The 26942-nt window shown below is 40.2% G+C and overlaps 1 protein-coding gene across 1 annotated transcript; it reads right to left on the bottom strand.

Annotated features, from left to right (window-relative positions):
- Positions 1-1209: 1209 nt before the first annotated feature.
- Positions 1210-25697, bottom strand: LOC133575840 (SH2 domain-containing protein 6). The gene is made up of 19 exons (XM_061928708.2): positions 25619-25697; positions 17752-17777; positions 17638-17669; positions 17512-17549; positions 11721-11820; positions 11579-11649; positions 11462-11513; positions 11286-11381; positions 7726-7754; positions 7496-7532; positions 7315-7387; positions 6101-6131; positions 5949-5985; positions 5770-5860; positions 4059-4096; positions 3539-3579; positions 3396-3464; positions 1736-1894; positions 1210-1648 (listed from the first exon to the last, which is right to left on the bottom strand). The coding sequence occupies exons 1-19, from the start codon at positions 25625-25627 to the stop codon at positions 1532-1534; spliced, it is 1146 nt and encodes a 381-aa protein (XP_061784692.1). The 5' UTR covers positions 25628-25697; the 3' UTR covers positions 1210-1531.
- Between the last annotated feature and the right edge of the window lie 1245 nt (positions 25698-26942).

The following is a 26942-nucleotide window of genomic DNA, read 5'->3' as shown; positions in this document are numbered from 1 at the left end:
CTCTGCTGCCACTGGAGTCCCAGAGGCAGTTTGGCATCCTCCCCCACCATCGGAGCCAGCTCACCACCAGGTGGTGATCGGTAGAAAGCTTTGCCCCTCTCTTCACCCGAGTGTCCAAAACATGAGACCGCAAATCCGATGACACAACTACAAAGTCGATCATGGAACTGCGGCCAAGGGTTGAACATGGTGTTTGTTATGGACAATCCGTGACGAGCACAAAAGTCCAATAACAAAACACTACTCGGGTTCAGATTCGGGTGGCCATTTTTCCCAATCACGCCTCTCCAGGTTTCAATGTCGTTGCCAACATGAGCTTTGAAGTCCCCCAGCAGAACAAGGGAATCACCCGAGGGAGCGTTCTCCAGTACTCCCTCAAGGGAATCCAAAAAGGGTGGGTACTCTGAGCTGCTGTTCGGTGTGTAAGCACAAACAGTCAGAACCTGTCCCCCCACCCGAAGGCAGAGGGAAGCTACGCTCTTGTCTACTGGGTTAAAGTCCAACATGCAGGCTTTGAGCCGGGGGGCAACAACAATTGCCACCCCAGCCCATCGCCACTCACTGCGTGCAATGCCAGAGTGGAAGAGAGTCCAGCCCCTCTTGAGAGAACTGGTTCCAGAGCCCTTGCTGTGCGTCGAAGTGAGTCTGACTTTATCTAGCCGGAACTTCTCCACCTCGCGCACCAGATCTGGCTGCTTCCCTCCCAGCGAGGTGACGTTCCCCATCCCAAGAGCTAGCTTATGTAGCCAAGGATCGTACCGCCAAGTGCCCTGCCTTCGGCTTCCGCCCAGCTCACAATGCACCCAACCTTATTGGCCCCTCCCATGAGTGGTGAGCCCATTGGAGGAACAGGCTGTGACAATTCTTATTATTATTATTCTATTCTTACAGGAGAGGCCCACAATAATGTCTAAAAAAAACAGTAATTATTATATAGTTTGTCACCCATAATTTCGCCACACCTTGTGTGTGTCTGACAATCATTGGTACTTTAATTACACATAGCTGGGACTATTGTTTTGAATTATATATAATGTCTGTTTTTAGCATTTTTCTTTTATAAAATAAAAAAAACAAAAACAAAATGGCCCTCACATACTTGTCTTTTCAGTATGCAACCCTCAGTGGAAAAAAGTTTGGACAACCCGATGTAGAACGAGCAACATGGACAATTCAACAATGTTTATTAGTGTTTTTGTAACTGTAGTTGTGAAGAAATTCACTGCATAATAGTTTGTCATAGCACTGTTACACAAATAGTGCACTAACTAACACTTCTTTAGGAACACCTGCAGGAGCAATCCAAAGATATTCAATGCAAGAGGCAAGCTGTCTTTGCAAAAACAGTTTGCAAACATTTCTGGTTCTTAATGTGATTATCTTGTGTTGGTGTACCTCATAATATGGCCTGTAAGTTCAGACTGATGTCTCCTGGTTAGCAGCTTTCATGTGACAAGTCTCTGATTGCATGTAGATTCTGCAGAAGCTGCACTTAAAGGAATGACAAAGAGCAAGAATGAAACTGTACGCTCTAAGGGCGTGCAGGGTGAGTTAAAAAAACAGCGTGTTTGGCTTGGCTCTTGCTGTCTATCAGATAGAGCTGGTACATCTTGTGGTGCATCACCATCTCATCCAGGCTGCTGAAAACCTGGAAGAGCAGAAAGTTGCAGTCATCTCTAAGAGTGCTCTATTTAGAAGTTATATTTCCAGGGCCTATTTAATTCTCCAAGCGTACCTCTTCGCTTTTCTTGCCCTCTTTTCCCAGAGCAAAGCCTTGCATCTCCTCCAGGAAGCGGATGGGAACATTGTAGACCTTCTGTTGGTAGAGCACAGCCAGGGTGAAAGGTTGGCGGGCTGTCTGGGCCGAGCTGTGTCTGATGAGGAAAGTGCCGTCCTATAACATGTACACAATTTAGGACAGTTAATGAGTAATGACAACAATAAAACATTGCTTATAAGTGAGGACAACCCTCCCATCTTCTCAAGGGACATTACTTTAGAAATTCTAACTTTTTGTAGAACTACAAATGTACTTTCCCCGATAATTACTGAACACACAGCTATTCAACACAAGTGAGCATGCAAGGTAATTGTCCCTTAAGTTGCCATACGGTCAAGCAGAGTGTTGGTATCATCGTGGGCTGGGGCTGCATGAGCGTTGCCAACTCGAGGGAGCTGTGGTTTGTTAAGAGAATTCCAACATGACTTTGTGAATTCCATGCCCAAAAGGATTATGCAGTGTTTGAAAACAATGGTGCTCACGCTAAATACTCGACTGATTACACAATTTGGACATGATCACTGTGAAGTACAAACCCTGTTTCCATATGAGTTGGGAAATTGTGTTAGATGTAAATATAAACGGAATACAATGATTTGCAAATCCTTTTCAACCCATATTCAATTGAATGCACTAACTACAAAGACAATATATTTGATGTTCAAACTCATAAACTTTTTTTTTTTTTTTTTTGCAAATAATAATTAACTTAGAATTTCATGGCTGCAACACGTGCCAAAGTAGTTGGGAAAGGGCATGTTCACCACTGTGTTACATGGCCTTTCCTTTTAACAGCACTCAGTAAACGTTTGGGAACTGAGGAGACACATTTTTTAAGCTTCTCAGGTGGAATTCTTTCCCATTCTTGCTTTATGTACAGCTTAAGTTGTTCAACAGTCCGGGGGTCTCCGTTGTGGTATTTTAGGCTTCATAATGCGCCACACAGTTTCAATGGGAGACAGGTCTGGACTACAGGCTGGCCAGTCTAGTACCCACACTCTTTTACTATGAAGCCACGTTGATGTAACATGTGGCTTGGCATTGTCTTGCTGAAATAAGCAGGGGCGTCCATGGCAACGTTGCTTGGATGGCAACATATGTTGCTCCAAAACCTGTATGTACCTTTCAGCATTAATGGTGCCTTCACAGATGTGTAAGTTACCCATGTCTTGGGCATTAATACACCCCCATACCATCACAGATGCTGGCTTTTCAACTTTGCGCCAATAACAATCCGGATGGATTTGATGAGCATTCCTCAACTTTATCAGAATTTATTGCCACATTTCCCAACTTCTTTGTCACGTGTTGCTGGCATCAAATTCTAAAGTTAATGATTATTTGCAAAAAAAAAAATGTTTATCAGTTTGAACATCAAAGATGTTGTCTTGTAGCATATTCAACTGAATATGGGTTGCAAATGATTTGCAAATCATTGTATTCCGTTTATATTTACATCTAACACAATTTCCCAACTCATATGGAAACGGGGTTTGTACTTGCATGCGTTGCCAGTTATTTGGACAATTATGGCGGTGTTGAATCATTTAAATCAAAACATGGTTACACTTGGTAAGCTTAATGTAAGAATCTGGATCACTGTATAAAGTCGTACCGTATTGACTCTCAACAAGAGATCCTCTGCTGTCTTCCTGTTACAATCCCCTGCAAACCACACTGGATCCTATTGCATAATAGCAATATAAACATACAGTATATGTCTTCTTTTGCGCACAGCAATTTGTTTTTTTTCTTTACCTCATTCTCTGTCTCTTCAGTTACTCTGGCTCCACCAAAGGCTCAAAATAGAGAGAACAAATATCAATATGCAATACTTTATTCATTTATATTCTTAATTTTGTATTAAATATATACACACATATATGTGATGTGGGTGTGCCTGATGCCAAAGAGAAACATTTACAGCAACTCATTGGAAAGCTCCTTTCCTCTGTTCGGTGTCATCAAAGGTTGAATGATGAATACATTTATTTTTATTAGACATAAACACAATAGTTAACTTATGTTATATGATGTATGCAAATGTTAATATGATAAACACATTTCCTGTGCCTTTGATGTAAGTTTGCAAAACATAAACTCACTTTACAGTATTCTGGGATAATTTGGAAAATTTGTGTAAAAAATCAGAATCTTTTGGAATCAAAGAGAATCACTGTTCCATACGTTGCACTGCGTTATTAGAAATCTGGGAATTGAAAACAGCTAAATACTGTACTATCATAAGTAGCAGTGTTAATAAAACAATTGTGCTTACTTGCATGCTTCATATCCGTTAAGCAAGGATTTAGAGGGCTAGAATGCAGACAGGAATGTTAAAAATCACATGCAGTTTTTAGCGTAAATACTCTAATAAAGTACTGTATATACAAACCCCAAAACCAGTGAAGTTGGCACGTTATGTAAATCGTAAATGAATAAAAAATACTAGATTTGAAAATCCTTTTTAACCTATATTCAATTGAATAGACTGCAAAGACAAGGTACTTAACGTCCGAACTGGACAACTTTGTTATTTTTTGCAAATATTAGCTCATTTGGAATTTGATGCCTGCAACATGTTTCAAAAAAGCTGGCCCAAGATGCAAAAAAGACTGAGAAAGTTGAGGAATGCTCATCAAACACTTATTTGGAACATCCCACAGGTGAAGAGGCTAATTGGGAACAGGTGGGTGCCATGATTGCGTATAAAAACAGCTTCTATGAAATGCTCAGTCATTCACAAACAAGGATGGGGCGAGAGTCACTACTTTGTGAACAAATGTGTGAGCGAATTGTCCAACAGTTTAAGAACAACATTTTTCAACCAGCTATTGCAAGGAATTTAGGGATTTCACCATCTATGGTCCGTAATATCATCAAAAGGTTCAGAAAATCTGGAGAAATCACTGCACGTAAGCGATGATATTACGGACCTTCGATCCCTCAGGCGGTACTGCATTAAAAAGCGACATCAGTGTGTAAAGGATATCACCACATGGGCTCAGGGACACTTCAGAAAACCATTGTCAGTAACTACAGTTTGTCGCTACATCTGTAAGTGCAAGTTAAAACTCTAGTATGCAACGCGAAAGCCATTTATCAACAACACCCAGTAACGCAGCCGGTTTCGCTGGGTCCGAGCTCATCTAAGATGGACTGATGCAAAGTGGAAAAGTATTCTGTGGTCTGACGAATCACCATTTCAAATTTTTTTTGGAAGTTGTGGATATCATGTTCTCTGGACTAAAGAGGAAACAAAACATCCGGACTGTTATAGGCGCAAAGTTCAACCGCCAGCATCTGTGATGGTATGGGGGTGTATTAGTGCCCAAGGCATGGGTAACTTACACATCTGTGAAGACACCATTAATGCTGAAAGGTACATACAGGTTTTGTAGCAACATATGTTGTTATTTAAGCAACGTTATCATGGACGCCCCTGTTTATTTCAGCAAGACAATGCCAAGTCACGTGTTACAATAGCGTGGCTTCATAGTAAAAGAGTGTGGGTACTAGACTGGCCTGCCTGTAGTCCAGACCTGTCTCCCATTGAAAATGTGTGCCTCAATATGAAACCTAAAATACCACAACAGAGACCCCGGACTGTTGAACAACTTAAGCTGTACATCAAGCAAGTATGGGAAATAATTCCACCTGAAAAGCGTCAAAATTTGGTCTCCTCAGTTCCCAAACGTTTACTGAGTGTTGTTAAAAGGAACGGCCATGCAACACAGTGGTAAAAATGCCCCTGTGCCAACTTTTTTGCAACGTGTTGCTGCCAATAAATTCTAAGTTAATGATTATTTGCAAAAAAAAATTAAGCTTCTCAGTTCGAACATTAAATATCTTGTCTTTGCAGTCTATTCAATTGAATATAAGTTGAAAAGGATTTTCAAATCACACAACGTGCCTACATCACTGGTTTTGGGTTTTGTAGAAAATGAAGCCAATATGAAATTAAACGCACACTTCACCAAGTTTCCTACCTTAGCATGGCTGGTAGAGGGGGCTTAAAACCTGGCATTGTTGGGGGTGGTTTGGAGGGAAAGGTGGAAGCTCTTGCTTCAAAAGTAGGAGCTGAAATGTGCAAACATGCTGATAATATACTTGTCAACATTGTACAACGTAGTACAAACGTGTTACTATGAGGAACGTTGCTTCCTACCTGTCTTTACCTCAATCAAGGAAGGCAGGAAGGAATTCTGAAAAAATGATCAAATTAATGCAATGTTGTGCACTCTTTAAGTATAGAATGGGGATGAGTTACTGTAGAACATCCAGTTGAAATGAAAAGAGAATGTGGACCTGAACACTTACAGACTTTGCTCTGGGAACTGGAGGCTTCATTCTGCACAGTGACAGTATGTCAAAATCCATTGCACGTACAAGGAATGTGAAACACTACATCGGAAAACATTATGTATACCCTGAATAATACAACAAAAGATTTGATAGGATTTAAAACAAAAGGCAATATTCTCTAACAACTGTATTGAAAATGAGGCATCAGTAATGTTGATTATGTTATGTTGTCTTTGCCTTATATGCACACTTCTTGGAATTTTCTAATAATTGTCCATAGAAAGTCACAATAATTTATGTGAATTATAGGGAATACAGGGACATTTAGAAGAGCAAACAAGGGAAATAATCTCAGAGAAACACAAGAGATTTATGGTCATGTTTTGCCGCCTATAAAATCACAAAAGGCAATATGATGTATTTAATGAATTTACATTACTACTGATAATACATAATTGATATACTAGATAGACATCCAACTATGTGATATCTCAAATTAAATAATCAGATAGTTTGAAAAAAATATATTTTTTCTAATATTTCTGAAATATTTATAAAAAAACAAAACAAAACAGAAATGTGTCAAATTATTGTTTGTTGTTTTTTTTTCTGAAGCAATAAACAATTTAATGTTTAATAATATACACATAACATAATAAATAGTTATAATAAATATAATAATATTTACAACATTCTAAATTAAAATATTAAATTATTAAAATAATATTTATTAAAAATATAATAATAAAAAAAGAAAGAAAAAAAAACAATAATAAAAAAAAAACAATTCAACTGCTGCATTTATGATGTTGGTGTTAAAAACGTATATATATGGAAAAATATAATAAAAAAAACATTTATTCCCCACAATGCATTATATAATAAACACACAGCTATGTGCCAGACAACCTGGAGTATCGGCATGTGATGCTGGCATATTAGTACACTATTTTGTGGATTTGGTACTTATATCAAATCCATTGACGAAATTGGACATTTAAAATTTTTACGTAAATACAGATGGATTTAACCCGTTTAGCCACATGGGAGGGTTGCAGTTGTTCACCAATGCAAAGTACGACACAACAATAAACATATTGAATACCTCTCTGACAGTATCAATCAAAACTGAGCATTAGTATATTCGTAAAGACAAAATTCCTGTATTAGATTATTCACGTGTCCCTAATGTTTCGGCCAGTTAGTGTATCTGGTAGACGGGCACATACATGGGTGAAGGCGTGAGTGACGTCTTGGTAGATGAAGACATTCTAATCGGGCCTCGGGGACACGGCGGGCAAGCTGAAAGGGAAGAAGGAATAAAATGAAAGCGTTTTGTCTAGATCATTGTTCATTCTAAATATGCAAACATTTCGTCAGCATAATCATGTCCACATTTATGCACCCTACCAGCTGCTGGTTCTAAATAGAGGTCTTCATTATCCCCCTGAAACATGAGAACACACAGTTTGATGAGAGCATGCACAGTATATGGCACTCTAGTATACAGAGTGGCAATTCATACTGTATATATAGAAGAATTGGTCGTTATAATTATCTTTCGTTTGCATTGTCTTGAAGCTGCTCGGTTAAATCAATAGAATTCAAAGTAGAAATACATTGGAATGCATTGCATTTACCTGTTCTTCATTTGGATTGAGATAAACATCTGAAATACAGAAATACATCAAACACCCTCACACACTGGAATATATCATTGTTATTATTATAATGCATTTACAGTAAACTGTCCCTTTAGATTAGTGGTGTCAAAGTCAAGGACCGCGGGCCAAATCCTGCCCGCGAATTAATTATTTATGGCCTCCGGGATATTTGATTAGTATTAGAACCGGCCCGCAGGCCACAGCCGCCTGCTGTTGTTTTGCACGTACCAATACTCCATCAGTGTTGGCGCTAGGAATATTCAAAATGGGATTGCAGGGACCCCATCAAGTCATAAAAATGGGGTCCCTGTCATAAACGTTACTTAATTTTTTTATTATTTTTTTTTAGTACAAAAGAAATCAAATTTCTATGCAAATGTATTCAATTGTAAACATTCATTCACTTTCTTCTTTCCTTCATGGATCTAAACTTCACCGCTGCCGGTATTTTTTTCTATATTTTTATTGTAATATTTTCAGAATGTGTTTGTTCTATTTTTGGCCAAAGTAAGACAAAAAAAACAATCTGAAGTCGTCTTTATTTTTTAGTTTTAATGCCATGATTTTAATAGTCCGGCCCGCGTGTGCACAGATTTTCCTCCATGCGGCCCCTGAGCTAAAATTAGTTTGACCCCCCTGCTTTAGATTTATCTCCAGGTGCTGCACAGAGACACAAGGTGGCACCATTACTGTATGATTCAGTCGCAGAATGGCTGCTGTTTCACTGAATCTCACACAAAATATATTAAACTTTTTTTTTTTTTTAAATCGATGTATCAACAAAAGTATTGGGACACGGCTCGTAAATGACTAAATGTCCCTTATTAATAAGCAACATTGACTTTTAATGTAATACAGGTCTCAGCCTGTTTATGAGCTCCAAACGTGAGAAAATTCATCTCCCTTACTTGTTTGCTACAATAGGTTGCTTTTGAATGTTATGTTTTCATGACACCATGAAAAAAAAAACTCCTTTATCATGTACATGATACAACCCCTGAATGCCCTAAACTAGATAATGCTCGCCCACTTCATGGAGAATGGCTTGTTAAAAGAAGGGAAAAGGACAGGCTTCGCTACACATCTTAAATGAAACCTGGACCAACTGACATTCAATCAGCTACAGACACGTGAGCTGTAAGTTTGATCATCATGTACATGATGTTGTTAAAATGTGGCTGCAAAGTTTTATGAAGCACTGTAGTTCATTAACGTAGCTATGCTAATATTGCTAACATGTGTGCCCCACTGTTGGGGAAGTACAGTTACAATGTACAAAACCCACAACCCAAAACCAGTGAAGTTGGCACGTTGTGTAATTCATAAATAAAAACAGAATACAATGATTTATTTGCAAATCCTTTTCAACTTATATTCAATTGAATTGACTGCAAAGACAAGATATTTAATGTTCGAACTGAGAAAAGTAATTTTTTTTTTGCAAATAATCATTAATTTAGAATTTAATGGCAGCAACACGTTGCAAAGAAGTTGGCACAGGGGCATTTTTACCACTGTGTTACATAGCCTTTCAGTAAACGTTTGGGAACTGAGGAGACCAATTTTTGAAGCTTTTCAGGTGGAATTATTTCCCATTCTTGCTTGATGTACAGCTTAAGTTGTTCACAGTCCGGGATCTCCGTTGTGGTATTTTACGCTTCATAATGCGCCACACATTTTCAATGGGAGACAGGTCTGGACTACAGGCAGGCCAGTCTAGTACCCGCACTCTTTTACTATGAAGCCACACTGTTGTAACACGTGTCTTGGCATTGTCTTGCTGAAATAAGCAGGGGCGTCCATGGCAACGTTGCTTGGATGGCAACATATGTTGCTCCAAACCTGTATGTACCTTTCAGCATTAATGGTGCCTTCACAGATGTGTACGTTACCCATGCCTTGGGCACTAATACACCCCCATACCATCGCAGATGCTGGCTTTTGAACTTTGAGCCTAGAACAATCCGGATGGTTCTTTTTGTCTTTGTTACGGAGGACACCATGCCCACAGTTTCCAAAAACAATTTGAAATGTGGACTCGTCAGACCACAGAACACTTTTACACTTAGCATCAGTCCATCTAAGATGAGCTCGGGCCCAGCAAAGCCGGCTGCATTTCTGGGTGTTGTTGATAACTTTCGCTTTGCATAGTAGAGTTTAACTTGCACTTACAGATGTAGTGACAAACTGCAGTTACTGACAGTGGTTTTCTGAAGTGTCCCTGAGCCCATGTGGTGATATCCTTTACACACTGACATTGGTTTTTGATGCAGTACCGCCTGAGTGATCCAAGGTCACGGGCATTCAATGTTGGTTTTTAGGTTTGCTGCTTACGTGCAGTGATTTCTCCAGATTCTCTGAACCTTTTGATGATATTACGGAGCGCAGATGGTGAAATCCCTAAACTCCTTGTAATAGCTCGTTGAGAAATGTTGTTCTTAAATTGTTCGATAATTTGGTCACGCATTTGTTCACAAAGTGGTGACCCTCGCCCCAACCTGGTTTGTGAATGTCTGATCATTTCATGGAAGCTGCTTTTATACCCAATCATGGCACCCACCTGTTCCCAATTAGCCTGTTCACCTGTGGGATGTTCCAAATAAGAGTTTGATGAGCATTCTTCAACTTTCTCAGCCTTTTTTGCTACTTGTGCCAGCTTTTTTGAAACATGTTGCAGGCATCAAATTCCAAATGAGCTAGTATTTGCAAAAAAATATATAAAATATCATTGGATACTGTTTTTATTTACGATTTACACAATGTGCCAACTTCACTGGTTTTGGGGTTTGTATATTTAAAAAGTGCCCTTATTGCGCTGTTTGGAGCCAGACAATCTGCCAGATGGGCTAGAATAGGCACAGCTCATTAGCATTAAAGCTACAGACACACAAAACACAGAGTCTTACTCAAATAACCTTTCAAATTCCAGAATCAAGGCTAGATTTTGGCCAGCTTGCTTCCAGTGTATTATTGGGGGGCGTCTGCATTATGTTGAAAAAGGTATATATGGAACCTTTTTTCTAATCAGTCAGAAAATGCCTTTATATATTTATTGATTTATTTATCATTAACTATATATTTACAAAAGATGTACAGTACAGGCCAAAAGTTTGGACACACCTTCTCATTCAGTAAGTTTTCTTTATTTTCATGACTGTTTACATTGTAGATTGTCACTGAAGGCATCAAAACTATGAATGAACACATGTGGAGTTATGTACTGAAATATGTACTGAAAGCTGAAATAACTGAAAACATGTTTTATATTCTAGTTTTTTCAAAAGAGCCACCCTTTACGCTGATTACTGCTTTGCACACTCTTGGCATTCTCTCGATGAGCTTCAAGAGGTAGTCACCTGAAAGGGTTTTCACTTCACAGGTGTCATAGTTTTGATGCCTTCAGTGACAATTTACAATGTAAATAGGCATGAAAATAAAGAAAACACACTGAAATGAGAAGGTGTGTCCAAACGTTTGGCCTGGACTGTATATATTTTACATATTATTATTTGTTAACGTTAAATAAAATACTTCACCTTCCTCCATGTCAGATGTAAGAAAGAGAGCTGCAGGTGGTGGAGGAGGTGTCATCTTTTTCCTGCCAGGCTTCTCGTTTCTGTCAACCTCAGGTGCTGACCAACATGAGCATACAAAGAGGATGCAACATGTTCACAACATGAAATGCTTCCACGCAAACTGCACACTCACTCACGCTTCTTGGTGTTGGAATCAACGCCAGACTCTTTAGGATGTTGCAGAGGCTTCTGGGTGTCAGAAGAAAGGCAAATTAGGTTTCTAACAGACAGCCAGGACAGTGAGCTGTAATAACCTGAGGTCTGGTGCCGAGCCTCGGTGGTGGTGCAGCCATTCTTTGAGGAATAGAAGAGCTGGTTGTTCTTTCTGCAAAATTAAACACATCAACAGATCACAAAAAATCATTTTAATGTGAGTTTGGGTAATATTTCTCTTACCCATATAAACGTTTTCTTCGACTTGTTTCTGTGCGACGTTGACAGGTGGGCGCCCACAAGGCGGGGCTTCATACATGTCTCCCTCCTCTTCCTCTTCCTGCTATTGAACACATGCAAAATGACTCACTGAATCAGGGGTGTCAAACTCATTTTAGATCGGGGGCCACATGGAGAAGAATCTACTCACGGCACGATAACTTGAAAATAAAGACAACTTCAGATTGTTTTCTTTGTTTAAAAATAGAACAAACACGTTCGGAAATTGTACAAATCATAATGTTGTTTTTTTTACACTTACATGTTGCGGTTAATAATTTATTTGTCGTTATTTATATTGTCTGAATAAATTATGTGATAATGTTCATCAGTCAACTCATTGGTGTTAATTTTCAATCTATCAAGCTAAAAACAATTATATCAAAATCAAATTACAGTGTTTTATTTATGTAGTTTGCTCACATCATGTGGTTTTTTTGTACATATGTAGCATCATCTACAAAGATACAAATAATTGCTATTGCGAGACATCCAGGGGACATATTTAGAACAGCTGTTTCTTTCATTCAAAAATTTCAGGTTAATTTTTATACTTAGCAAACTCATCCCGCAGGACGGATAAAACCTGTTCGCGGGCCTGATCCGGCCCTCGGGCCGTACGTTTGACACCCCTGCACTAAATTCATTGTTTCTTACTTCATTGTAAGGATAATGCATCGATGCAATGCCTTTGATGCATCAATCTACTGGCCCAATTTCAAAAAACCCCCTCACCCTACTTTTTACCCCTTTCCCTACATTTCTCGTAAAGGTAGTGGTGTCCCAATTGACTCATTGCATGTAGGGCCAGAGAAAAATGCACAATTTCTGCATAAGTTATACAATATATTACATGTTAGTTCGGAACGTTAGTTTGTAATGTTAGCCAGCTAGCCACGCTAGCTGACGTTAGGCTAAAATACAAAATAATACTTAAATACTAAAACGTTAAAGCTTGTGAGGTGAATTATACCATGTACGATGTATTTATATGATTGTGAGCTAGCATTTTTTTGTATTTGGTCACAGAATTCTTTAGAGGATTATTCTACTAAGGTCAAAAGTGTACATGTCCATCACAAGCTCTCCAGAGAGTGGTGGCTTTTGCCCCCAGGAAATTGGAATCCTACAGGAATGCAGAGTTAGATTTTAGGAGTGATAAAAAAATAAAACATACATTATAATAAAAACATTAGCTGGTAGGAAGCCCCCACAGGTAGGAGTAGAGGATAGGGGTCAGAGGTCACCGACTCAAACTGAACAAAATAATAATGTCAGGGAAAGATTGACAGGCCGGCTCCAAGGCTAGAGTTACAAAGAGTGTTTTTTTTTTTTTTTAATCACCAAAATGATTCCCAAGCGCGGCCACTGCTGCTGCTCACTGCTCCCCTCACCTCCCAGGGGGTGGAACAAGGGGATGGGTCAAACGTAGAGAGTAATTATTTCACCGCACCTAGTGAGTGTGTGACTATGAGTGGTACTTTAACTTTAATGTTCGGGAAGTGGTATTTAATCACTGTGGTCTGAGAGGACATCAGAAGAGTGATCCGGCCCATACTCTTTCTCCTGGAGCTGCAGTTCCAGTCTGAGGCTCGCTGAAACAAATAAAGCTTTTTGTTCGACGATTCCTCGTTGCCGTCTTCTTGGCTCATCATCACCCATCGCACGACCAACAAATATACAACAATTGCAAATGTGAAAACATTAACGTAACATACCTTCAAAATGTTCACAAGAGACAACAGTCATAGATGGCAGCTTCTTTTCCATGTAGTTCTTCGTTTATTCATCAACCGAAGCATTATGAATGTAAAAAAACAAAAAAAACGATCTCAGCCGTTAACTCCATTGCTGTCGGGTTTGTTGTGTAATGGTGGGACCAGAGCGTTGTACAGTACACCGCTACTAATAAAGTACCGTGGTACAAATGAATTAAAAAGTTCTACTGCCTTTGGAAAACACCAATAGTTATTTTTCATCCACATGTGCTGCCGTACGGCGGGGACGTTGCTGAGCCGACGTGCGCCGCATTCGTGTGTCAAAACGCACACACTGAGCGCATACAATCATAATAATAGTCTAAAGGAATACTGACAAAATAACAGCAATTCCATTGGTAAATAAAAGGGGTGCGTGGAAGGCAATATGAAGGTGTTTGGGCTTCAGAACTGTCAAAGACGACGCTTTAAACAACGGAAGCGCCGTGCTGCTTTAAAACATGCCTCGCCAAATGTGTCAATACAGCATTACCACTAGATATGTCTGATAATGGCTTTTTAACCGATATCCGATATTCCGATATTGTCCAACTCTTAATTACCGATACCGATATCAACCGATACCGATATATACAGTCGTGGAATTAACACATTATTATGCCTAATTTTGTTGTGATGCCCCACTGGATGTATTAAACAATGTAACAAGGTTTTCCAAAATAAATCAACTCAAATTATGGAAAAAAATGCTAACATGGCACTACCATATTTATTATTGAAGTCACAAAGTGCATTCTTTTTTTTTTTAACATGCCTCAAAACAATAACAGTGCAATACTTTTTCATAACATGGTCACTACTGCCTAGTTTCTCTTGTTATATTCTTATTTTACTGTTATATTTTTATTCTCATTGTTGCTTTTTATTTTTATTCTTATTGTAATATTTTTCTATTCTGTTTCCGTTTATACCCCCATTATTTACTTTTTACTTTTTAAATTCGATCTCAATTCTGTACACTGCTGCTGGAATTTTAATTTTCCTGAGAGAACTCTCCTGAAGGAATCAATAAAGTTCTATCTATCCAAACAGCAGCTTGGAATTTGGGACATGCTCTCCCTGAGAGAGACTATGAGAGGTTGAGGTGGGGAGGTAGGGGTTAGCGGGGGGTTTGTATTGTAGCGTCCCGGAAGAGTTAGTATTACAAGGGATTCTGGGTATTTGTTCTGTTGTGTTTATGTTGTGTTGCGGTGCGGCTGTTCTCCTGAAATGTGTTTGTCATTCTTGTTTGGTGTGGGTTCACAGTGTGGCGCATATTTGTAACAGTGTTAAAGTTGTTTATACGGCCACCCTCAGTGTGACCTGTATGGCTGTTGAACAAGTATGTCTTGCATCAATTCGTACTGAGTACAGCCGGTAGATATTATGTGACTGGGATGGCATGCACGTCCGTGTACACAGCGGCGTTTAAAATCGTCATACATTTTACTTTTAAAAACCGATACTGATAATAACGAAACCGATACCGATAAGCATTTATTAAGACATCCCTAATTACCACCGTTGCTTCACATTTAGGTAAACATTTAAATAACAAACATTCAGACCTGCACAAGGAGTTTAAAGCGGGGCAGGTAATATAGTTAACAGCTTCCCCCGTGCACATGTACAGTAGATACGAGACACGCATACAGCTGGTTGGCTTGTTATTATCAGAGCAGTCCAAACCGCCCATGTAATGTAAAATAATGCAAGTGAATTGACTGAATTTTGTAACAAATTCCCATTTTTTCATTTATGTTTTATCTTTAACAATGTGTGTTTTACCTGCTACTTGTCTTATCTGTGTATTTTAGCCGTGTTTTCAGTGTTAAATAATTATTGCATTTGTCTTAAAGCACGGGTCAAAATTGGCAACCATAAATCATGAAGCATTTAATACAATGTCAATAAAGCTTTTCAATTCTAACCTAATTCTAGATAATGGCAGGCTTTATCTAATATTTAAAATAATTGTAAACTGTTATTTGAGTGCAATAAAGTCCTATCCTATCCTAATAGGAAAAGCCCATGTGTTTAATGCGCATTTTAATTTTGATATTGTTCTTTGGGTGCAATAAGACACATATGTTTAAAGGAGCCATAAGAAAATTGCATGTTAAGTCATCATTATATGGCCCTGATATGTCAAAAGGCATTAATAAATCATGTTTTTTTCGAATACCTCTATAACTGATAACAGTAGTTCAGCCGGGATGTGCTCATTTCAAAATTAGATTTACAGCCCGGAAATCTTACAACATTCACTAATTGCGATGCCCTGCCCTCCACCGTTTGACCGATTAGAAAGTCTGTGAGTGTGTCACATCCAGGTTGCCGGTTACGCACCGCCATCCTCGTCTAGCTACTGCCACTGGTAAAGTTACTAAACATGTCAGACATAAGTAAATCTATCTGACGGCAAACTTGCTAATTTCCTCCTTGATAGGTAAGTCAGGCATTTACGTTTTCTTATTACTTGTAATAAATGGAAATTGACATTTTGTATGTAAACTATATTGTCCAATACAGTCTAAGATCTTGTCTAACAAAACTAGTATGTTCATGCAACAAATGCTTAGCATGCTAGCCCGGTCAATGGGAGCATACACATCAACATATAAGCTAACGGGGGAAATATATGCCCGTTAGCCTGTATGTCGATGTGTAATCCAACTGACAGGGCAAAATATATTTTCGACAAATAAAACCTATGTGGATATGGGTAGGTCAGTGCCTGTTTTTGTGTATTTGTGATCTGCATAAGTCTCGACAATTTCAAGTCAAACCAGGGAGACATGGTGGAGATATTTGTAAAACAATATTTCATTCCTTCATACGTTCTCCTAACTAACCATTGGGAATTTGCCCCATTTGTTTTCCCAATTGTTACATCACAGATATCTCCATATATTGTAGGGCTTTAGCCAAAGAACTTTGCGCAAGTCTGCCATTGTAGTTTGAAGGATGGCCAACTTCTCGAGTTCGAGCCACAACCTTCTATTACACAGGTGATAGGCATAATTTGTAATTAGCCATTACATTTTTCAACAGAAGGATAGAAAACAGAAGGAACTTACTGACTACAGCGTCAAACTACAATGGCATTTCTAACTGTGGGGATTCTAAAACTGTGGTACATGTACCACTAGTGGTAGGCGAGCTCCATCTAGTAGTATGCCAAAGAATCACTTGATTAAAGCACTGTTATATTTTGTTTATACTGTGTGTTGTTGTTTATACAGTGGACAAACATATTACATATATTTGTTAAATAAAACAGCTTCCTTGTTTTTAATGAATACTAAGGCCTACTCGCTACTGTATTTTATTGTTGCTCATTGTGGTGGTACTTGGAGAAAGACGTTTGAGAACCACTGCTTTATGAAAACATCACAAGTTTTCATTTGAAATAAATAGGAATGAAGGTAAGATTGTTTTATTAATATCCCCGCCATGCCTCCATTGTTTTGGGGATTTGTGCAGATTCTAAATACACCAAAACAGGTACCAATAGCTTAGACAAGTTGGTTTTGCATATTAAGTCCCCTTTTGAGGCAAGACTAGATGTTAATATAGTCAATAATACTTGCTTTATCTAATGAACTTTTACCTGAGACACAACCTTTAAAAGCTTGCAGCAAACTAACACTAATATCTAATATGTATTTATATTTGTGTATAAAGTCTGTAAAATAGCCATTTTCCCAATTTCCTTAAGGCGTGGAGCTGTCAAATGTTAAAGTGTCAACGTATATATATAATATATCTATATAATATGCTAGAAAATGTTTTTGTAATCGTATCATTATATGAAGCTGTATCGACAAAATAATTACAAATTAATAAAGCTCTCATCAGTGGCTTTGATTTGAGTTATTACTCGACGTGGTTTGTAAAAACTATTTCTTGACCTCGCTACAAGTGAACTTAACCTGCTACCGTTGGAGAGCAAGCATCAACTCAATCACAACAATCATTATTATTTTGTTATTTACAAACGTATGTTGTCTCCTCCCAAATGCATCACTTTGGCCTGGTAAAGACACAAAGATGCACACAGGTTAGTTGTGCTGTAAATAAACAAAGCGGTGCATTTTCTAGATGGGAGGTAGTGACCTCACCTGTCCTTCGAGGTGGTGCCGGAGGAGGGCCGCTGTGGGAAAGGAGAAACAGGAGCTCAGAGCTACAAATACATGAACACTACATTGTGTTTTGTTTCAAGTCTTTCAACTTACATGTTCTTTAGTTTGCCAAAGAAGCTCTGTTTGATAAAGAAAAGTACAAAGAGACTTCAGTATGTTCTGTAGAATAGATAATCATATCAACAGTTTGTCTGCATGCTCTTGAACGCATGCCTGATCATTTACTTGCAGTCAAACATTATCAGACGCTTTGTTTAGGTACAAAGAATCGATGCTGCATAAAAGTACGGATGTACAAACCTCGTTTCCATATGAGTTGGGAAATTGTGTTAGATGTAAATATAAACGGAATACAATGATTTGTAAATCCTTTTCGACCCATATTCAATTGAATGCACTACAAAGACAAGATATTTGATGTTTAAACTCATAAAAAAAATTTTTTTCTGCAAATAATAATTAACTTAGAATTTCATGGCTGCAACACATGCCAAAGTATTTGGGAAAGGGCATGTTCACCACTGTGTTACATCACCTTTTCTTTTAACACACTCAATAAATGATTGGGAACTGAGGAAACTAATTGTTGAAGCTTTGAAAGTGGAATTCTTTCCCATTCTTGTTTTATGTAGAGCTTCAGTCGTTCAACAGTCCGGGGTCTCCGCTGTCATATTTTACGCTTCATAATGCGCCACATATTTTCGATGGGAGACAGATCTGGACTGCAGGCGGGCCAGGAAAGTACCCGCACTTTTTTTTTACGAAGCCACGCTGTTGTAACACTTGCTGAATGTGGCTTGGCATTGTCTTGCTGAAATAAGCAGGGGCGTCCATGAAAAAGACGGCGCTTAGATGGCAGCATATGTTGTTCCAAAACCAAAACCACCATTAACCTTTCAGCGTTAATGGTGCTTTCACAGATAATAATAATAATAATAACTGGGATTTATATAGCGCTTTTCTAAGTACCCAAAGTCGCTTTACATGTAGAACCCATCATTCATTCACACCTGGTGGTGGTAAGCTACTTTCATAGCCACAGCTGCCCTGGGGTAGACTGACGGAAGCGTGGCTGCAATTTGCGCCAACGGCCCCTCCGACCACCACCTACCATTCAATTCACCGGTGTGAGTGGCACCGGGGGCAAAGGGTGAAGTGTCCCGCCCAAGGACACAACGGCAGCGATTTTTTTTTTTTGGATGGTAAGAGGCGGGGAGCGAACCTGCAACCCTCAGGTTTCTGGCACAGTTGCTCTACCCACTACGCCATGCCATCCCCAGATGACTTTGCGTCGATAACAGTCTGGATGGTTCGCTTCCCCTTTGGTCCGGATGACACGATGTCGAATATTTCCAAAAACAATTTGAAATGTGGACTCGTCAGACCACAGAACACTTTTACACTTTGCATATGTCCATCTTAGATGATCTCGGGCCCAGAGAAGCCGGCAGCGTTTCTGGATGTTGTTGATAAATGGCTTTCACTTTACATAGTAGAGCTTTAATTTGCACTTACAGATGTAGCGACAAACTGTATTTAGTGACAGTGGTTTTCTGAAGTGTTCCTGAGCCCATGTGGTGATATCCTTTAGAGATTGATGTCGGTTTTTGATACAGTGCCGTCTGAGGGATCGAAGGTCACGGTCATTCAATGTTGGTTTCTGGCCATGCCGCTTACGTGGAGAGATTTCTCCAGATTCTCTGAACCTTTTGATGATATTATGGACTGTAGATGTTGAAATCCCTAAATTTCTTGCAATTGCACTTTGAGAAACGGTGTTCTTAAACTGTTTGACTATTTGCTCACGCAGTTGTGGACAAAGGAGTGTACCTCGCCCCATCCTTTCTTGTGAAAGACTGAGCATTTATTGGGAAGCTGTTTTTATACCCAATCATGGCACCCACCTGTTCCCAATTAGCCTGCACACCTGTGGGATGTTCCAAATAAGTGTTTGATGAGCATTCCTCAACTTTATCAGTATTTATTGCCACCTTTCCCAACTTCTTTGTCACGTGTTGCTGGCATCAAATTCTAAAGTTAATGATTATTTGCAAAAAAAATGTTTTTATTAGTTTGAACATCAAATATATTGTCTTTGTAGCATATTCAACTGAATATGGGTTGAAAATGATTTGCAAATCATTGTATTCCGTTTATATTTACATCTAACACAATTCCCCAACTCATATGGAAACAGGGTTTGTACATCCAAAAATATATTTGCAAACAGAAGTGATAATGTGAATATTTTTTGAGCATTTGGGCTTTTTTCATCAACCACTTATTCTTCCTACAAAGTAACCAACAGCACACACAATTGGAATAGCATTTATACAGCTGTTTATTCAAAATTAATATCACAAATCTCACTCTGTAAGGCTGCCAAACCATGTGATATTGTGTAGTCAATCATCAGAGAGGTAATAATAATACTTATGTCAAATCCATTTTTAATTACATTCAATGAAACAAAATAGGTTATACTCGTGTGACTTTAGTCAATTATTTTATTATTTAAATATAGCCGTTTAACGTTTTGTCTGTTTATGTACTGGAAGAGTTTGAGTGTCCCAATGATCCTAGGAGCTAGGTTGTCTATGCCCCCTGGCAGGGTCTTCTGAGACAAACAGGTCCTAGGTGAGGGTCCAGACAAAGAGCAGCTCAAAGACCTCTACGAAAAAACGCAATCAAGAACATCTGAAGCCAGGCCTGCAGGTGGGGCTTGATGGCGAGCGCCTGATGGCCGGGGTTGTCCCCACGGTCCCGAAAAGGCAAAGTGGGTACCCCCTCCAATAGGCTCTTCACAGATTATCTATAACGAACACCATGTTCAAATATAAGGGTGTCCATATGTGCACTTGGCACCAGGACACTGTACGCCCGAGTTTGATGATCGACTTTGTGGTCGTGTCATCGGATTTGCGTTCTCCTGTTTTGGACACTCGGGTGAAGAGAGGGGTGGAGGTCGTTACCGATCACCACCTGGTGGTGAGTTGGCTCCGATGGTGGGGGAGGATGCCGGTTAGACCTCGCAGGCCCAAACGCATTGTGAGGGTCCGCTGGTAACACCTGGCAGAGTCTTGCGTCAGAGAGAGTTTCAATTCCCACCTCCGTAAGAACTTTGATCATGTCACGAGGGAGACGTTTGACATTGAGTCCAAGTGGAAGATGTTCCGTGCCTCTATTGTTGAGGCGACTAATGGGAGCTGTGGCTGTAAGGTGGTAGGTCCCTGTCGTGGCGGTAATCTCAGAACCCGCTGACACCAGCGATGAGGGATGCAGTCAAGCTGAAGAATGAGTCCTATCGGGTCCTTTTGGCTCATGGGACTCCAGAGGCAGCGGACAGGTACCGACAGGCCAAGCCGTATGCGGCTTTAGCGGTCGCGAAGGCTAAAAACTTGGACATGGGAGGAGTTCGGGGAAGCCATGGAAAACGACTCCTGGACTCCTTCAAAGCCATTCTGGACCACCATCCGCTGCCTGAGGAGGAGGAAGCAGTGCAGTGTCAACGCCGTGAATGGTGGGGATGATGTGCGGCTGACCTCGACTCGGGATGTTGTAGATCGGTGGAGGGAATACTTCGAAGACTTCCTCAATCCCACCTACATGTCTTCCTGTGAGTGAGTTGCCGAGGTAGTATAAAAGCCCCTCGGTTGCAGGGTGATATTCGCCCAGAGTTCCTTAAGACTATGGATGCTGTGAGGCTGTCTTGGTTAACAAGACTCTGCAACATTGCGTGGGCATCGGGGGCGGTACCTCTGGATTGGCAGAAGAAGGAGAACCAGAGGGTGTGTTACAACGATCGTGGGATCACACTCCTCAGCCTCCCTGGTAAGGTCTATTCAGGTGTACTGAAGGGGAGGCTACGCCGGATAGTGGAACCTCGGATTCAGGAGGATCAGTGTGGTTTTTGTCCTAGTCGTGGAATTGTGGAGCAGCTCTATACTCTCAGCAGAATCCTCGAGAGAGCATGGGTATGGAAGCATGTTTGTGGACTTGGAGAAGGCATTCGACCGTGTCCCTCGGAAGGTCCTATTGGGAGTGCTCAGAGAGTATGGGGTATCTGACTTTCTGATTGTGGCGGTCCGTTCCCCGTATGATCGGTGTCGGAGCTTGAACCGCAGTGAGGGTTGGACTCGGCCAGAGCTGCCCTTTGTCACCGGTTCTGTTCTTAATTTTTATGGACAGAATTTTTAGGCGCAGTTGGGGTATTGTGGCTGCAGGATTTGGTCTCTGCTTTATGCAGATGATGTGGTCCTGCTGGCAGGGGCGCCGAAAAGGGAGGGTAAAGGAGATGGATTCTAGGGGCCCATGATGGAGGGGGGCCCAGAGAGGCCCCTAATGATGATGAAATTATAATACAGAAAAAATAATGACACTGTGTTGGGGGCCCTGTAAAGATTCTTTTCATGGGGCCCAAAATCCCTAGCGGCGCCCCTGCCTGCTGGCCTCATTTGACCAGGATATTCAGCTCTCACCGGCTCGGTTTTCAGCTAAATGTGTAAAGCAACTGGAATGAGAATCAGCACCTATAAGTCCGAGTCCATGGTTCTCGCCCGGAAAAGGGTGGGGGACATATCCGGGTTGGGGAGGAGATCTTGCCCCAAGTGGAGGAGTTAAAGTACCTCAGAGGTTTGTTCATGTGAGTGAGGGAAGAGTGGATCGTGAGATCAACAGGTCGTAAAAAAAGAGCTGAGCCGGGAGGCAAAGTTCTCGATTTACTGGTCGATCAATGTTCCTTGCCTCACTTATGGTCATGAGCTTTGGGTTATGATCGAAAGGACAAGATCACGGGTACAAGCGGCCGAATTGAGTTTCCCCCATCGGGTGGCGGGGCTCTCCCTTAAAAATAGGGTGAGAAGTTCTGTCATTCGAGAGGAGCTCAGAGTAAAGCCGCTGCTCCTCCACATCGAGAGGAGCCAGATGAGGTGGTTCAGGCATTTAATCAGGATCCCCTCCATCATTTTCCTGGGGAGGTGTTTAGGGCAGGTCCCACCGGTGGGAGGCTACGGGGAAGACCCAGAACACATTGGAAGGACTATGTCTCCCAGCTGGCCTAAGAGCGTCTCAGGATCATCCGGTAGGAGCCGGACGAAGTGGCCGGGGAGAGGGAAGTCTGGGTTTCTTTGCTTGGGCTGCTGCCCCCGCGACCCGACCTTGGATAAGCGGAAGAAGATTGATGGATGGATATTTAATATAACCGTTTTGTCTGTTTATGTACTGCACATTTTATTTTATTTTTTAATTAGAATTCAACAATATGATGAACACCCTTCTCATTTTAATTATTTATTTTTAAATCCTAGACCAGTGATTCTCAAACTGTAGTACGGGTACCAGTAGTGGTAAGCAGGCTCCATTTAGTGGTACGCCAAATAAGGGTGCAAATATGTACAGTATATGGACTATCCAGTGACGTGCAGTCAGGGGAGGCAGGTGAGGCGGGGCCTCACGTGGCATCATGGAAAGAAAAAAAATGTAAAAAGAAAAAAAATGTATTAAATTGTTATATGTATCCAGTGATTATACTATAAAGTTTTTTTCCATTTAACTTCACCAGTTTTAGATTATTTTTATTCAAAATCGCTGAATTTTCACATTTGCCGTTCAAATACTGAGAAGAGTCTTGCGGTGAGTCAGCAGCCAGTTGAGCCTCACCATGGATTGCGCAATGACTCGGCTAACTGCTGGCCTGCTGTGCCGTGAGACCGTATTGCTATATGAATTATATTATACATTTCCATAGTTTAGTTAGCTGAGGTATATAATGTACAGTGTATTTTGTCAACAACTGTATGTGTGTAACGTATTTCTTGTGCTGAGCAATCATAAAACGGCTGCAAAAGACGCACTGTGTGAGGTTCGCAGTAATCCCGCCTCATGGTGGTAGAGGGCGCTAGTGATCCCAGGGATCATTTTTGCGACTACTCGGCTGCAGAATAAGTGACAACAAGCAGCAACAGTTAGCGATCGTTTATTTTTTAATATGGAGGAATACATATCTAAAATAAAACAGTTTTCTAAACTGGACTTTTAATCGAAGCAGGAGTTAATAATTAAAGGAAGATCTCCATCGAGACAGAGAGACTTTTAAAACTGAAGAAAGATAAGGAAGACTTCTATGAACAAGTTATCGATGGTTTTGTTCAGAAGGAGCGGCGCATGGACTTCATTTATAAGTAAAGGTAAGACCATAATAACGTTTTTTTTTATTAAATGTGCTTTTTTGTGTGCTACAGTTTGTATGTGTAAAGTTAAAGTTAAGTTAAAGTACCAATGATTGTCACACACACTAGGTGTGAAATTTGTCCTCTGCATTTGACCCATCCCCTTGATCACCCCCTGGGAGGTGAGGGGAGCAGTGGGCAGCAGCGGCGCCACGCCCGGGAATCATTTTTGGTGATTTAATCCCCAATTCCAACCCTTGATGCTGAGTGCCAAGCAGGGAAGAATGCTGGTATGAGCTTTTAAACATAACCCGTTAACTGCTGCCAATCAAATGGTGAATAAGATACTCTTTAGGGTTCATATGTTTGTAAATCTGACTGTGATGAAGTCAGTGCCTCACCAGCCATGAACCTCACCGCACGTCACTGGGACTATCATTGTTGATGTTCGTGCATTGTGTCACGTGTAATGTTAAAGTGGACAAAAATATTGAAAATACGTGTTAAATAAAACCTCTGCCTTTTGTTTTAATGAATACATAGGCCTTCTATGCACCTGTATTTTAATGTTGGCCATTATGATGGTACTTGGTGAGACACGTTTTTCCTGAGGTGGTACTTGGTGAAAAAAGTTTGAGATCGAGACATACTAGTCTACAGTACATACTCTTTTTTTGGTACTTAATGGGCTACATATGAGTGATCAGGTATTAAATGTCATGCATTCTAGTCTAAATATATTTTTTATTAGATTGCATCATAGCGTTAGTATTTAGCACTCATCAGAGTGGCAAAATGGAAAAATGAAAAAATCAGGAAGTGTATTAAAAGTTCAGTATCAGTATTCCCACACCACTCCTGAGGTTGAGTAAATGATTATAGAAGGCTGGAGAAGGTGACATATCTCTTGTGTGTGCACATTCTTTTTGTACACACATCACGCACACTGGTGATAAAAATGGTGAAAACAGGTGTACATACAATTAGAATTCCTTTTTTTGTGTGTTAAGGTTTCAGTAATAATCATTCTCTTTGTGTCTACTATAAGTGATGACATAACTTAAGACCAGAAAGAAAGTTTTTTTGTTCCTAAAATCTCTCTTTTTCTAAATGTGTTGTTCATGTTTTCAAAGGAAACACAACCAGGGCCTATACTTCCACGCAAGCAAAAAAGGTCAGAACACATTCAAGTCAATTTAGAGCTGCATTGTTTATATTTTCAATAGTTGGTGACATTTGAAGCATTGGGGGGTTCAATTTGATTAGCAACTTATTAAATTAAACCCTTGTAATATTAAAGACCAAAATGGGGCCACAATGAGCTGGCACTGCACACAATGACACAAATGTTCCCACTATGATGGGAGGAAAAGGAAATAAAGTCTCACAACCATGAAGTGAAATCTGCTGCATTCAAATGCGTCTCTTTGCATACAACACAAAGTGTGCTTTATAATGACTACTGCAGTGTACAGTGTTTATAATATTAAAGCATTATTTAGCAATTTTAGCCCTGAATATTGTAGTTATTAAAACATTAGACTAACATTAGTTAGGGTAATTATTGCACGGCACCCTTTTTGTTACATGTGACAGCACAATTCTGATTGAATTTATTTTTAAGCAATTTTGTAAATTGACAAGCAAAGTTGAAAAAGAAGTTTTGCGGCGACTGAATTAAGCAATATTGAATCAGGTGAGTATTCCATTCGGTTCAAAAAGACATTGGCGGCGACTGCTCATTTTGGCTATAATGGTGTAAATCCACTAATCAGAACAAAATAATACGTTACCATTTTCATGATTTGGGTTCAATTTGGATCTCACTGCTTAAGTGATGAGGAGTTCGGTGTCCTTGTTTGGTGTCCAGGCTGCAAATGGTTTAAGGATTAAGAACACACAGAAGCATGATGGGCTGGTCTTATTTGCATTTCCTCTAACGCAAGCCCTCTATCTGCAGCCTCCGTGTAACTAGTGCAGATTGTTTTAAACATGAATTAAAGCTTTGATTGAAAAAAACCCAGATTCAATGGTGTATATTTTATAAAAATACATATTGTATTTTTCGGACTATAAGGTGCATTTTCATTTCCTTTCATTTTCCAGAAAATTGACAGTGCGCCTTATAACCTGGTACGCCTAATATACGTATTCATTCTGGTTGTGCGTACCGACCTCGAAGCAATTTTATTCGGTATGCGGTGTAATATGTGGGGGCATAGCTCGGTTGGTAGAGTGGCCGTGCCAGCAACTTGAGGTTCGACTCCCGCTTCCGCCATTCTAGTCACTACCGTTGTGTCCTTGGGCAAGACACTTTACCCACCTGCTCCACACTGGTTTAAATGTAACTTAGATATTGGGTTTCACTATGTAAAGCGCTTTGAGTCACTAGAGAAAAGCGCTATATAAATATAATTCACTTCACTTCACTTCATGTGTGACCAGCAGATGGCTGTCACACATAAGCAATACCAGAGTTATGCATACATGGCCATCTAAACGTGAGGTGCCATGATTGCTACCGATAATGTGCATTGAGGCGTAGTGGGTAGAGCGGCTGTGCCAGAAACCTGAGGGTTGCAGGTTTGCTCCCCGCCTCTTACCATCCAAATCACTGCCGTTGTGTCCTTTGGCAGGACACTTCACTAGAGATGTCCGATAATATCGGACTGCCGATATTATTGGCCGATAAATGCTTTAAAATGTAATATCATAAATTATCGGTATCTGTTTCAAAAAGTGAAATTTATGACTTTTTAAAACGCTGCTGTACGGAGCGGTACACGGACGTAGGGAGAAATACAGCGCAGTTGCGTCTCCCAGTCAGCAGTCCCTCCCCCATCCCCTCTCCACACACAACACAGGAATTGCAGCACGACTGCAGCATGAGAAGTTTACTGGCGACGCTTGATGACCTCATCAAACCGCCGCGAGCGGAGCATAACAACAACAATTTGGCAATTTGCAATGACTGCAAAAAGTTGGTTATGCGAGGAGGAACCAAGACATCTTCTTTTAATACAAGCAATTTGATCTCCCACCTCTTCAAAAATCATAAGGAGATACACAATGAATACAAGCGGAAGATGGATGAAAAGCAAACAGTGAATAAAGGTA

This window comes from Nerophis lumbriciformis, linkage group LG33, assembly GCF_033978685.3.
Source record: "Nerophis lumbriciformis linkage group LG33, RoL_Nlum_v2.1, whole genome shotgun sequence".
NCBI classification, from domain to species: Eukaryota; Metazoa; Chordata; class Actinopteri; order Syngnathiformes; family Syngnathidae; genus Nerophis; species Nerophis lumbriciformis.
Note: the sequence above shows the minus strand (reverse complement) of the source record. Positions and strands in the feature narration are given on the sequence as shown.

Coding starts and splice junctions, on each gene's coding strand:
- LOC133575840 (XM_061928708.2), bottom strand. Junction 11,821..17,511: donor GGAGGAGACAACATACGTTT/GTAAATAACAAA, acceptor TGTGTTCAATAG/CAGGAAGAGGAAGAGGAGGG. Junction 11,650..11,720: donor CGAAGAAAACGTTTATATGG/GTAAGAGAAATA, acceptor TTAATTTTGCAG/AAAGAACAACCAGCTCTTCT.